The sequence below is a fragment of the Pectinophora gossypiella genome, chromosome 7, assembly GCF_024362695.1.
Source record: "Pectinophora gossypiella chromosome 7, ilPecGoss1.1, whole genome shotgun sequence".
NCBI classification, from domain to species: Eukaryota; Metazoa; Arthropoda; class Insecta; order Lepidoptera; family Gelechiidae; genus Pectinophora; species Pectinophora gossypiella.
The window spans coordinates 10,795,624-10,809,897 of NC_065410.1; the positions used below are offsets into that span (position 1 = coordinate 10,795,624).

Consider the following 14,274-nt stretch of genomic DNA (forward strand, 5'->3'; position numbering starts at 1 on the left):
GGCACGTTAAGCCGTTGGTCCCGGTTACTACTACTGATATAAATACGTAGTCGTTACATGAGTCATGTCGGGGGTCTTTGGTGGCTCAATAGTAACCCTGATACCATGGTTCATGAGGTTGGTCATCCACCTCTCAACCCACACGATAGAAGAGAAGAATTGACATTATTTACTGGAAAGCATAGGTGATAGTAGGTATGTTGTGTTGTACGACTTTATCTACCCCAATAAAGTGAAGAGATTACGATATGAGTTTTTGTGTGGTTGTGTCTAGTACAACGTGTGGTGTTATAGTAATAGCGTTCTCACAACGAATTGATATCGTATGATGTGATGATGTAACGTTCATCCTGTTGGATCATATTCGAACGCATGTTGTCACTCATTTCTAATGTAGTCATCCATGACACCACTTGCAAAGCTTAGGTCGGCGTTGGCGTGAACGCTTTATCATCTAACTGCCTTACGGATTATTGTTAGATGGGAATGTAACAGTAGTAAAACCGGAATTATCGAATTTTTTTTAAGTATTTTGTCCCCACCTGATCATGATTTAGGTGACATGTGGACACACCACTTTATAAAGTTATATGACGTCCGAAATATTAACATATTTTTTTCTACGAAGTAAAACATATTGGAATTGGAATGTATTATGTAAGTACAGTCATGAGCAATATTATGTACCCACTTTAGAACCCTGTCGCACTATCATATTTGACATTTAATGCGACTTGCGGTTTAATTTGACAAAAAAGTTAATGTGACATGGTTTCAAAATGTATATTATAATATTAGTACTCGTGTCCGTACCTTTAAATTTTGTTTGCTCAGTTGATTTATAGAATATACCTGGTGATTTCCACCTTTTTGTTAGTTAATGCGATGTGTTAAAATAAAACGTGATCTTTGCATGATCGGCGAACTTACATATTTTTTTTTATTTAATTTGAGGTATTACAATCAAGTTTTTGCATGAGCGATACATCGCTCATGCAAAAACAAATAATTACAATTAAAATATAATTAAGTACCTAGTATTACTGCGTTTTTATTTGTAGTAGTTAATAAGTACTTAAGTACTAATTAATAAATAAAATACAGTAAGTAGTGCTAAAATTATATTCTTTGATATTTTACTATCACTGAGGTTTGTAGAAAAGGAGAAAAGAAAGTGTGGAAGGAAGTTATGAAATGAAGTAAGAAAATCTAAGTTATTCATAAAATGAGTGGTTGTGATATTAAACAAATCGTTTAATGTTAAAATGTTTGAGTATTGTTGCGTAACTGTAAGTTTACTGAGGCGTCCATCGTAGAAATAAATCACTTTCTTTTTTTCTTAATTTATTATTCTTTCTTATAAAATGTGAATGGGATACTTATTCCGTGCCCTTTACGTGGGCCTTGAAGAGTTTGTTTAAAGGATATGGTCAGATGCGGAAAAATCCTTCGACACGTTAATGGAGCGAGGAAAAACGGTCACAGAACGGTATTAATCAGGTTTTTGTTTCCGGTTCGAGTTCTTATTAGCTCCAAACCGCAGGTTTATTACAGCCATATGAACTTTAGGTGAGCTCGGATGTGTAGGTAGCAGGTATACTTATAGCGCATATATTATTCCATAGTAAGGAAACGATTATTTCCAGAAACAGCATGGTTATATAGCTTGCGCTCGTAACTTTGTTAGGAAACTCTGAAGTGTAATAAAGTTTTTAACTAAAAACAAAATAACGCTTATCAAATATCTCCGACATTTCTACTTATTGAAAATCACTATCAAAATAATACTTGACATTTACTATCGAGTCACATAATGTGCATCTAGTTTTCTTCAAGCATACTAACTAATAAATAAGACATTGACGAACATTGAGAGGAAAATAATGCGCACAGCATTAGAAATAGCGCATACGTTTTCAAAATTATATTGTTGTTTTGCAAAAACATGTTTTTCATTATATGTCGCGTGTTAATTGTTGCAGTCAAAGGGCATCTAATGAGCTTACTTTAATGAGATATTACTCGGTTTATTCTCTCTAATACCATACAATTAAATACAAATTCTTCAAGTACCTAGTTCATACAGAACGAATAAGATATTGATTGTAAAAGTAGAACTCATTTGGGAACCCATGCTCGTAATGAAAACACGATCATAGGTCACTACTTTAGTTAGTACTACATAAATATACCAGAAGACATCACTAAAATATATTTTATATATCATATTTCCTTTCAGCGGTATTCGGCTATGGCGACAAGTCTCCGTCTAGGAGCGCTTAAGATGCCATCTAAGCACATAATATATCAAATAGTGCATCGTAGTGTGTTTATATTAGCGTATCAAGTAGTATGATGCACTAATACTACATCAATATATCAGAAGACAATGTACATTCAAAATTTGTTTATTAATAAACACGTGTACGACAAAATCACGACACGCTGAATGCGATACGATTTGACGTTAATTAGAAACACTGAAATCTGGTAAGTTCTCATACATTTAATTATTTTTTACTATTTGCAAATTTTGGCGTTACGAAGCCGCGTCGCTGTGACCGTGTTCTGGCTCGAAATTTTAATATTGGCATGTGAATAACGCGTGTCACGTCTTTATTCAAATAAACAGTTAATGACCACCGGTTTGTGGTGGCGATACTTTTATAATTGCCTAGCTGTGTCACCGTGTTAAATCGTTAGTTTCTAGTTCCAATTTTGTAAATAAATTATTTTCTTGTAACTAATTATATTTATACATTTTATAAGAGAAGGAATCCCTTTACACTCTTGAATTAATCCTTAATAAATTTTAGGTAAATGACTCAATATAAAAACATAAACATACAGGCCTCCCGTCAATGAACCGGAGGGGGTATGGAGCATACTCGACCACGCTGCTCCAGTGCAGGTTGGTGGAGGTGTTTGAGTAGCCCGGGACCAACAGCTTAATGTGCTAAATGATTCAATTTATTTAATATACCTACTTCGAATTATTTTATCTATAACGCGAAGACAGTTAACAAAAATGAGACATATTATTTAGGTACCTACTTAACTAAATATCTACCTAGTTTTCATTGTCTATTCAATTCAATGTAATCACAATTACCAATACCAAAGTGTGCAATAAATAATTTGAAACGCCACTAATTAGAGCGCGTACAAATCAAAGTGTACGTACCTACTACGTACTCTTACGTGCTTGATAGAACCTTGACCGGAAACTAGCATGCTTGCACTGAATGCACCGAGCACAGCGAACGAACCCTGTGACTCAGATCACTGCACTCGCATATTTCAAAACATTATGTTGCAAGTGCAACCTTTCATAAGGCATTTATCGCCTGTATTTCTTTCAGTTATGTGTAAGTTCATGTATAATTTATATGGGTTTTTAATAGGGATAATAAATTAATAAAAATAAAGGAAGATCCCACTATCAGCGGGCTTAGCACCGAAACCGCGCGACTCTTTCTCGCCTCGACATACGTCACCCGTCACTCTCTCACAGTACTGCACAGGAAGAGATAGATGATTTCTGTCGCGGCGAGTAAGAGTTGCGTGCTTACGTTGCTACCCGCAGATGGGACTAATAAATACCAAGGAGAAAGAGAGGGCGGTAATATAGATACCTACTTATCATATAAAATATAGTATATTTTATATAAAATATAAAATATATTTTTTCAGGTGTATTAGGAATAAAGTTTAATGAAAGGTGTAGAATACTCGTGGAGTAGGTTATTCTTAAGTAAGTAATCGCTATTTGTGATTCTCACAATAAATTATATGGTAATAACTAATAATCATGTCTTTAATATTTAGATAAGTAAGTAATCTATTTTCGTAAATCTTTACGCGAAGATTTTGAAACTTACAAACTTAAATGTCTTGAACACTTAAATTTCAAACAGCAAAGCTTTTTAAATAAATTGTGTTATTTTTCTGAGTATGTTTTTAAGTTAATACGTACAATCATTACGTAAAATAATAAATATAAAATATATTAAAGTTAGTTTACTACATCAATGTGGTGAACGTGATTTCTCTTTGTTGTAACTTGTGAGTGAACTTTAAACATTATGCTGATGAACAATAAAACAATATTATGAACAATGAAACAATATTATACCTTATACCTAAGTAACAATAGAATATGGTAGTCATCAATGCGACCAGCTGACTGATGTTTATATTGAATCCAAATATTCAATAACTATATACGATTATCCATTTTTATTACTCAAATCATATAATTAAGTACTTACTTAAAATGAATAAGTATGTAAGTACCTTGATGGATACGTTTGAGTCAGAAATGATCTGGGGTGGACTTTTTGAGTAAAGTTGACGAAGCTAATTACGGGTGGGGTTCCTGCAAATGCTGTCAGACGTCGGGGAAGGCCATGAAAAAGATGACGCGACGAGTGAGACTGCTTTTTGAAACGGTGGCATGAACTAGCTGGGGACAGGGAGGAGTGGAAGAAAGGAAGAGAGGCCTTTGCCCTGCATTGGGACATCGAATTACCTAATTATTCAATAAATACTCAGTACCAATGTATTCATGGAAAAATAGTAGCTTGAAGTTTGGTATTCAAATGTAATACTTAGTTAAGTAAGATTGAATAGATTAATAGAATCTTAATTAAATAATTATAATAATTTAATGTAAAGTTATAATCCTGCAACGATTTTCGATTTCGGTAAAAAGACATAAGTTTAGGCTAGGTGGTGGGTCGATGAGGATGATAATCCACCTCACAACCCACACGATAGAAGAAGAGAGGCTAGGTCTTATCGCCCAACTGGGCGCCTTCAAGCCAGTTGTCTTCTAACTTAAATCTAGGTCTAACACTGAAACTGACGAAAGAAAAGGATGCGAGGAAGCAACGCAGTGCAACAAAACTGCAACAGAGTGCTGTAGTATGTCATACGTAATGTGAAGTGATCTTCTTCTATCATGTGGGTTGTGAGGTAGATTACCAACCCCATCAACCCAATGTGTGTGTGTGATTAATGTAAAGTGATGAAAATGTATTAAAAAAAAGCTTGCAGTTACTCTTGGCAAGTCCGGACTGAGATTTGAAACCGGCCCGGCCATTTGAGAAACGATTGGCCCTCTACGTATGAGGGTGGTAATAAGTCAGGAGCCAGGCGGCTGTGGCCCCTTGTGGGACCTACCACTGCTGGTGGGATCAGTCAGCCGTCACCACAAGCATGAACTAGTGTTGCCGTACCGTTGTCCGGGATGGACCCCAAATTTTATGAACAGATTTACTGAAATGAAGCAATGACGCGGACGGAAGGCTTGCATTTTTTATAAGTCACTCCGCATTTCCCACTTGACATTTTTGACTCCAATTTAAATAATTTTAGCAAACATTTTCTGGTTATGTGATGTCTAAAATTGTGTCTTCATATTTTAATATATAAAGTATTAAGTACGTACGCTGAAGTAGTTGTTTTGTTTACTTCATTGTTCTTATTTACCTAATTATGTTGTGTACACTATTGAGGATATTAGATTATAGATTGTTTTAAGTTTACGCGGTTATTATCATAATTAAAACACATACTAACGGGTTCTAGCCGCGTTTAAAGCAGGGATATGAGACTCCCGATATTTCGACACTGTTGCAAGTGCCATGATCACGGGATGACTGATGAACCGTTAAGAACCCGTTATTATGTGTTTAATTATGATATTAGATTAGATCGGTACTCTCTTTTATGAGTTGCCTATTGTCTGTTTGTGTATCTATTAAACAAAATAATTATAACAGAATAGTCGATGGTCAAATGAGCTAGCAGGCAGACTAGCTGGTTGGCGCCGTACGGCCCATCGGGCATTTGCCCGAGCTGCCCTATGGCCAGTTAAGGCTTGACTCTATAAGTGTCTTCGTACGCTTATTTTGATTGTATACTATTACGGTTACAAGTTACCAACATAATTAACCCGTCACGTTACACAGGAAATGAAATGTAGGTATCTAAGACTTTCAATTACGATAAGTAGTACGAAGGGATTTAATGAAGGCTTGTATCCATTTCCGCTACGCATGGAGCTTATCTATTTTCTTTGAAGATAATACTAGAAATTAAATTCTGCTAAATAAATGTATAGTTGTTGCTATCGATGTTATGTGGAAATGATTCACTTAGGGATTGAATTTCTAAAAAAGATTTTTAGTGCTTGCAACGGGTAGCTTTGGAAAAATGTACCTTTTTCTTTCCCTAGCGGTTTGGGCCCTGATAATGAAAATAATGTTAGTCAATCTGAATCAGTTCAGACCGCGACACGTGTCCGTAAAACGTGGGTAGTTAGTACATCATGCGTTAGCTGAATATACTCGTAAGCGGTCAGATATATTTGCTCGTCTTGACGGGGCACTGCCGTGCCGTGTTCTTCTCTTGTGTGTGGGACGTGAGATCAATGACTGACCTTATCAATCTTGGTGTCAGAGTAACCATAATAGAGACAACAATGTAATAACATAGGAGGCTGGGGTGCAATAATAAGGTACACCAAACCCTCGCAAGCTCTATGATTAGGTCCCATATAATAGGGGACACACATAAAGGCAGGAGGAGCTCGGTGGCGCAGTGGTAAACGCGTTCGGTCTGCGATTGTTGAAGTTAAGCCACTTTCGCAAAGGCCGGTCATAGGATGGGTGACAACAAAAAAAAAGTTTTCATTTCGAGCTTCTCCGTGCTTCGGGAGGCACGTTAAACCGTTGGTCCCGGCTGCATTAGCAGTCGTTAATAACCATCAATCCGCACTGGGCCCGCGTGATGGTTTAAGGCCCGATCTCCCTATCCATCCATAGGGAAGGCCCGTGCCCCAGCAGTGGGGACGTTAATGGGCTGATGATGATGATGATGACACATAAAGAGGCGGGGGAGGAGGGTGTATATACATAGTCAGATATATTTCGATATATAGTTGTGAGAAAAGCCGATACACAAAACATCTGCGTGCATTATTCGAGTTCAGTGGCACGAGTGATTCAACTGGCAGGCAGCTGCGATGTTATCTGCACTCTAACCTATTTAGCCTGACAATAGTTGGCCAATATACTGGTATATTATTTATATTACGCATGTAGACCATCCAATATCAAATATTGGTGAACTTTAGAACTTCCAATGAATATACCTCCTCTATATAAATAGGCTAGTTTCAAACTGGTCAAATCAGTTACTTTTTATTATTTTATTATTTTTTATACTGACGGTCGCAAGTCAATATATATATGAAAACATTATGTATGTACGTAAAAACTTATCTCTCCTTCCGAGAAACTGTGAAAGGCATACTTACAATACAAGAAATAAACATAAAATTGCTATTCAAAATTCTAGATTAAGTAAATTAAATTCATCTTTTTTGGGGTTATACGTTTTTACAATAAAATACCAGATAATATTTTAAATTTGTCAGAAAATAAATTTAAAGCTCACGTGAAGCTTACTTTATGTAAAAAAGCTTATTATAAGATTAATGACTACCTAAATGATAAAAATGTCTGGTATTGAATGTGTTCCTCTAGTTATTAAATAACTTGTAATGTATATCCTCATTGGTTTTTAAAAGATGTGTTGCTGTTGCAGTTTCTTGTCATTTCTTCTCCTCAGCCATAACACCTTGCGAAATGACGTAAATTCAAAAATGTTACATTGACCTTCAACAAGTTTATCCATGATAATTACGTTGAATAAATGATTCTGATTTCTGATTTCTGATTTTTTACTAAATCTCAAAACACGAAATTACTATGGAATTTGTATGAAAAAGCACACTGTGATGTCATAGAAAAGGTGATAAAATGTCGGACTTATAATTATGTTGCTCTTGATTGAGTCTTGAATAAGGTTTTTCGTTAGTTTTAGATCTGTCTTTATTTATTAATCAGAATTTTATAATTTATCTTGAGCCTAGTACACGACCCAATTTCTAAATATACGAGTAGGAACCTAATATAAATTCTTTAGATAGCCAACGACACGGATAACTTAAAATGTTCCATGGCGTTTACCATTCCGGGAAAGCTTCGATGATAACTACAATACAACAATGCCTTCAGGGTGATGTTGGGGCTGCCACGTTTTTGTAGCGCGTCGGGCATGTTTGCGCAAGCTCACACGGATGGCTTTCAAGCAGTCTTGCGCAAGCGTGTCTTCTCACTTATGCATAGAGTGCGTGCCAGCGCTAACACCATCCTAAAGGTAATTAGCGATAAGCCAGATTGTCCGCTTATGATGCACTGGGTACATGCACATATGCATGTGCCTAGTGCATCAGGCGGGCCTGGTAAATATTTAAATTAAATTTTGTTTTGTTTTGTCACTACTAACATAGTTTTTTAAGTTTTTTTTAAGTTTTTGTAATACTAATAAATATGGGCATCTGTCTGAATTTTTTTTTTATAACTATATGGCCTCATTATTGGCGGTGACGGATTGATACCCTGACATTATGCAAGTTTATGTATGAGATGATAAGTTAATCTTAAGATGTCAAAAGCAGGACTGACTGAAAAGTGTCTAAATGTCTCTTAGATATATGTACACTATGTTATGTGACTTATGATCATGTAGGAGTAATTGTACCTAATATGTGGGACCATTATGTACGTTTCGTTCGATATACGTTTATTAATAAATAGTTTCTAGTTATTACTAACGATGTACTTAAGTGTGTATTTATATATTTATTTAGGAAAGCTAAATAAATAAGTACAAAGATAAGCTAGATCGAGGCCAATTACAAGCTTCCACGTAAACCAAATTACATCAAAAGAGGTATACACAATTAAATAATTAAATTTTAAAATACTCGCTGCTGTAATTGTCTTCGTGTTGGATTGAACTTAATCTGTTAGTCGAGTTTTACGACAGTTTTTATATGATACGCATTTGTAAACTAGCAATTATTATGAAGTGTGCGTAATTTGTGCTATTTTTAATTGTTATCATTAGGCAAATGAAACCATATGTTTACTATTATGTATCGTCTGTCCGTGTGTAAGAAAAATCTACTTTGTTATTTGAACTCTTAAGCTGCTCTTCTTTACGTGACTTATAGTAAATTTAGCATTAACTACTTGTCCGAAGCAAGTTGACCTCTGAACACACGTAATTATTTCCATTTTATGTTACTGTTGTGGCATTGTTGTCCCTTAAGTACGTAGGTATTAAATATTTTATCTTGCATGTTTTGCACACATTATTTTTTTAGTCATATTTATAATATGTAAAGTCAGTAGACTTTAAGTTGTCGTTTTATGTCAAAAGTACTTAAGCCAATCTAAACAATTTATAGTATATAATTAAACATTATCAAAAGTATTCTTCTTATTCCTCTATCAGTGGGTTGTGAGGTGGATTACCAACCTCATCAACCCTGGTGTCAGGGTTGTTAGTGAGTCGCCTAAAGTCCCTGGCATGGCTCATGTAACGACTACTTACTTACATAAGTAAATAGTAACCGGGACCAACGGCTTAAGGTAGCTTCCGAAGCACGGATCATCTTAATTGTCCGATTGTGTTTGGTTAGGACCAAACTAGGTATATCAAAGTGTTTTTTCTGATACATCCCCCACCGGGATTCGCACCCGGGACCTCCGGATCGTGAGCCTAAAGCTCAACCACTCGACCACTGTGGCCGTTATATAAGTAGGTACTAACTACATCCCTAGAAGTAGGTCACGTAATACTAGCAGCAAATATTGTTGTTTTTATTGATGTTAGCAATGACTTTACTGTTAAAAGTCAATTCATATTACGCCAGAATGTGCTAGTTCTTAATTTATTTGTATTTTAATGATAGTAGTTCAATAATTTGTTGTGACACAGGCGGAAGTACCTACAAGCTAAAAACATGAATAGGTTTAGTACTAAGCTTACACTCTACTCATATACAGCTAGTAAATTACATAATAAATGAAGAATACAGTACTTTAACACGTTCATTGCGTAATTAATGATAGGTACCTACTTCTAGTGAAGTAGGTAGGTAGGTATTTTATTATAGTATAACACTATTTCGCCTTTATCATTGAACGTATGATAATGACGGCCGATAAAGTAGCAGCGACACTCTAGCTGCAATATGATATTAATGAATTTAAATTTACAAACATGGCACGTGTATAAACATTATCTCAGCTGTTGTAAACAAAGGCTTGTATTGCCAAGGTTCGCTCACCTCCGGCCAGAATGCCATGTCGCACTGTGTAGTTAATATCTTCGAAGGAGATGTTGAGAGAGTCTTCTACCAGGGAAGTGGACGTGGTCTCCTGGGACTCTGACTGACTGTCACTGGCCATGATCTAAAACTGTCACTTGCACTTAGAACTTGAACACAGGGTGGGTTAGGGTTTCCATTGCGGAGTGAAAAAGCACAAAGGATCGTCGCGTACGTAAACAAAGAGCGTTGGACGCGTCAGTTGCGTGACGCCCAGACGCGGCGAGAGTTGGCGGCGGACTGCGCGGCGCGCTGCGCAAGAGTCTCGACTGGTTGTTTATCGGTCGTTCTCCCCTCCTGACAGGCCAGCCGCGGCCCAGCTGATTGCTGCATCGCCAGATTCTTCGGCAACGCTACTATGCTGCACCGACGGCCCTTGTAGAAGGGAAGTCAATGTTTTCGCTGCGAGTTTAACAGACTCCAGAGTTTCTTTACCTCCCTTATCAGTTAATGAGGTAAAGCTAATAGAGTAACATCCGCTTTCTTAATCTTTCCTGTTCGTCATACAATCGATCCTAACTGCGTTGCCAGTTAAGTTAGCCTACTACTAATATTTGGCCGTGATTTGTTGGTAGAGGCAGATTTTGGTAGAGTAGTTTCGATTTTTAGTTATTATTCTGATAAGAAATCTGCTTGCGTGAATTATAATAGTAAGTAGGTACCTACTAAACATGTCTTTGTTGAAGTTGATAGTGTAGATTTTCGTAATATTTAAACAAATTAATAAATTGGAAAGCTTAAACTAAGTTACCTGCCCATTAGAATTAGGAAATTAGACAGTTGGTAGAGACAATTCTGTGTGAAAGTAGCATATTATGGTAGGTATATTTATAGGTAGGGACTTAGCCAGAATTTGTACCGAGAAAATAGTGGTTGGATGAGTGGGTATATTCCCAAGGTAGACAGTATTATTCTATGTTGGCAAAATAACGGTCTCCGTGGTCCAGTCTCAAAAACCAATTTGTGACCCGTAGTTTGGTTAGAACATTTAAAAAAAAAATAATTTATTTATTTACATTTCACGACTTTACAGTGCAGAAGCGCCAACGCGGCGTGAAATTTGACATTGCAGGCTGATCACCTGATGCTTCGGAGGGCACGTTAAGCAACCGGTCCCGGCTACAATTTACTTAAGTATAAGTATAGTAGTTACATGAGCCATGTCAGGGGCCTATGGCTGACACCAGGGTTGATCTTCTTATTGTGTGAGGTTGTGAGGTGGAATAGCGGCCTCATCAACCCTGGTGTCAGGGTTATGATTAAGCCGCCAAATGCCCCTGACATGGCTCATGTTAACGATTACTCACTTACATCAGTAACCGGGACCAACGGCTTAACGTGCCTTTCAAAGCACGGATCATCTTACTTTCGGACAATCAGGTGATCAGCCTGTAATGTCCTCACCAAACTAGGGATCACAAAGTGATTTTTGTGATATGTCCCCACCGGGATTCGAACCCGAGCCTCCGGATCGTGAGCCCAACGCTCAACCACTGGACCACAGAGGCAGGTATCAGGGTTGAGGAGGTCGGTCATAGACCTCACAATCCACACAAAAGAAGAAAATCTGGTAATAACCAATTTGAAACAGACAGATTTTGTACTGCAACATTGTAAAGAGTGAGCAATAGAAGTACAATTTAATTCAACGGTCGTTAACGCAACAAAAGGAAAGATTAGATAATTACAATGTAATTAAGGAGTAAGCACCTAATTATTGTATCTAATCTGATATTTTTTAAAGCGTTCTTGAATGATTATCAACCTTTAGATAGTTGCCAGGCGTGTAGCGCTTTTAGCCAACAGTCTCTGACGTCAGAACGGTTGGACGTCATTACTACTAGAAGAAATTACTATTGTCCGGTATAGGCAAAAGCATGACATCATCATCTCCCTAGAATTATCCCGCTTTTCACATGGTCCGTTTACCTAACCTGAAGATTTGACAGGTCCAGTTTTAACAGGCAAAAGGACAACCCAGACAAATATACACGTGGGATATAGAAATAACACGGGATATTTTAAATATCTTTACTCCTTATATTTTAACAAACAAAATCCTCTAACCCGACCGACATCGCATCAGACTTATCTTACTTTTTAAAACTGCCTTACGTCCCATTCTTTAACCATCCTCATTTCATACCATAAACAATCAAATTCCCATTCATTATCCTTCCATAGTATTCTCACTTTCCTACTTTACTTTAAACGTCAAAATATTTTAAATGGGATTTGTATAAAAATACACACCCATGTCGTAATCAATAAACGTGGACAAACGTACTATTTGTTACGTAAATCAATCAAAAATTAAAATGAGATTGATTTTTAATCATCTTTGCTAACTTCCATTTAAAGATTATTTCATAATTTACCATTTTATAATTTCTCTTTGACCTTTAGCCTAGTAACTACTTCATTATCTCTTGGTTTTCACGAAGCTTACCTACCCTGAAGATTTGACAGGTCTGGTTTATGACAGAAGCTTCTAGGCAGTATCTCCAACACAGACGCGTAGACAAGCGTCTGACCTTCCAACCAGCGAAGGGAAGCAGGTTATGGTCACGTATCTCCGAAACTCATTACTCAGAAAGTGGTTTCTTCACGATGTTTTCGTTCACTGTTAAGCACGCCATAATCATTTATAATCCAAACGTTCATTCGAAAAATAATTTAAAAAAATCATTGGTTTAGGTCCGTGCTGGATTTTGAACCTGCGACCTAACAGTGAGAGTCGAACGTTCTTTCAACTGTAGGTAGTGTCTATAGTTGAAAGAGCTCTATCGCCGGAACAAACTACATGTCCGGAATAAAACTTCCTTGGCCAAAACTCTCCATCATCATCAATTTAAGAGCCACGCTCTTGTCGGTGCAGCATTATCCATGCTACTTTTTAGGGAAAAATAGGGCAGTGGTTTCCCTCTTGCCTTCCGCCCCGCAGTACTCTGTCTGACGCAAGTGGTATATAGCGCCCAGAGTAGTCTATTACAAAGCCATACTAGGACTCCTGTCCTCCGCCTCTGAATAGTACTGACAGTTACTGCTGCTCTCTGTCAGGTGGCAAAACTCTCCATAAGGTCGGAATATATTTTTTTCGTCTATTTATTGCGCATAAACGTCTTAGACTTGGATTGTAGATTGTAACTTCGATACTTTTGTCCGAAACCTACTGGGCTACTCATATCTAAAAAACCCGACGACGTCATACTGTAATATAATATTTTTAAAAATGTTGCAAAAGCTAAGCCTACATACAACGGATAGGAAAAATCGCTGATACCTGCGTATGTGTTGCGATGGACTGTTATCAGCTGATGACTTCGCTATTACGTCAAAAAAGGCAGTTAAGAATCCATTTAGGTACCCAAAACTTAGGGTAGATACCTACTTACTTGTAGTTACGCGTTGTATTTGAGTATCGTACGATACAATATTTTTATCTCATGATAATCCATTAAATTACTTGCTTTCAATTTTTTTTAGATATTGAGAATCAATGTGTATTTTTTTCTGTAAAAGGTAGTGATTTTTGTTCTTTTTGGTTTCTGATATATTACCCTATTTTCCCAAACTAAGACAACTTCGTTACGGCGCGACCCATAGAGCAACACAGGCCACGTTCGTCGCATGCGACCATAGGGAGGTCCGTGTTGTTCTATGCATGCAACCATGCAACTCAAGGACCACTTGGTCTTTGACGCAACCAAAAGTTCGACATTTGACGACGCGACGTCATTACTACTTCATTTAAATTTCAAATTTCAGACATGTTTTGACAATTTGTGCCTAAAAAGTAAATATATCTAGGTTGTCATCTACCTAATATTCGTCGCTTTCATTCAATAGTTTGTTAAATACATCAATGGTTTGTTATATCATCATCAGCTCAGGCCTATACATCTTTATCAGATGATTCAAACAGCGTTTGTTATATGAGTAATGTATATTGTTATATAAAGGTACATCAGTAGGTACCCTCGATCATAATTATCATTTATTATGCTTTTAAATTGAATACTAGA

At 36.8% G+C, this 14,274-nt stretch overlaps 1 protein-coding gene across 1 annotated transcript in view; it reads right to left on the bottom strand.

Moving 5' to 3' along the window:
• Positions 1-10,506, bottom strand: part of LOC126368400 (ATP-binding cassette sub-family G member 1-like) — a 41,181-nt gene extending 30,675 nt beyond the window's left edge. The window contains exon 1 of the mRNA XM_050012371.1: positions 10,211-10,506. Coding sequence (XP_049868328.1) covers positions 10,211-10,331 — 121 coding nt within the window. The 5' untranslated portion in view covers positions 10,332-10,506. The remainder of the gene's footprint in view (positions 1-10,210) is intronic.
• Between the last annotated feature and the right edge of the window lie 3,768 nt (positions 10,507-14,274).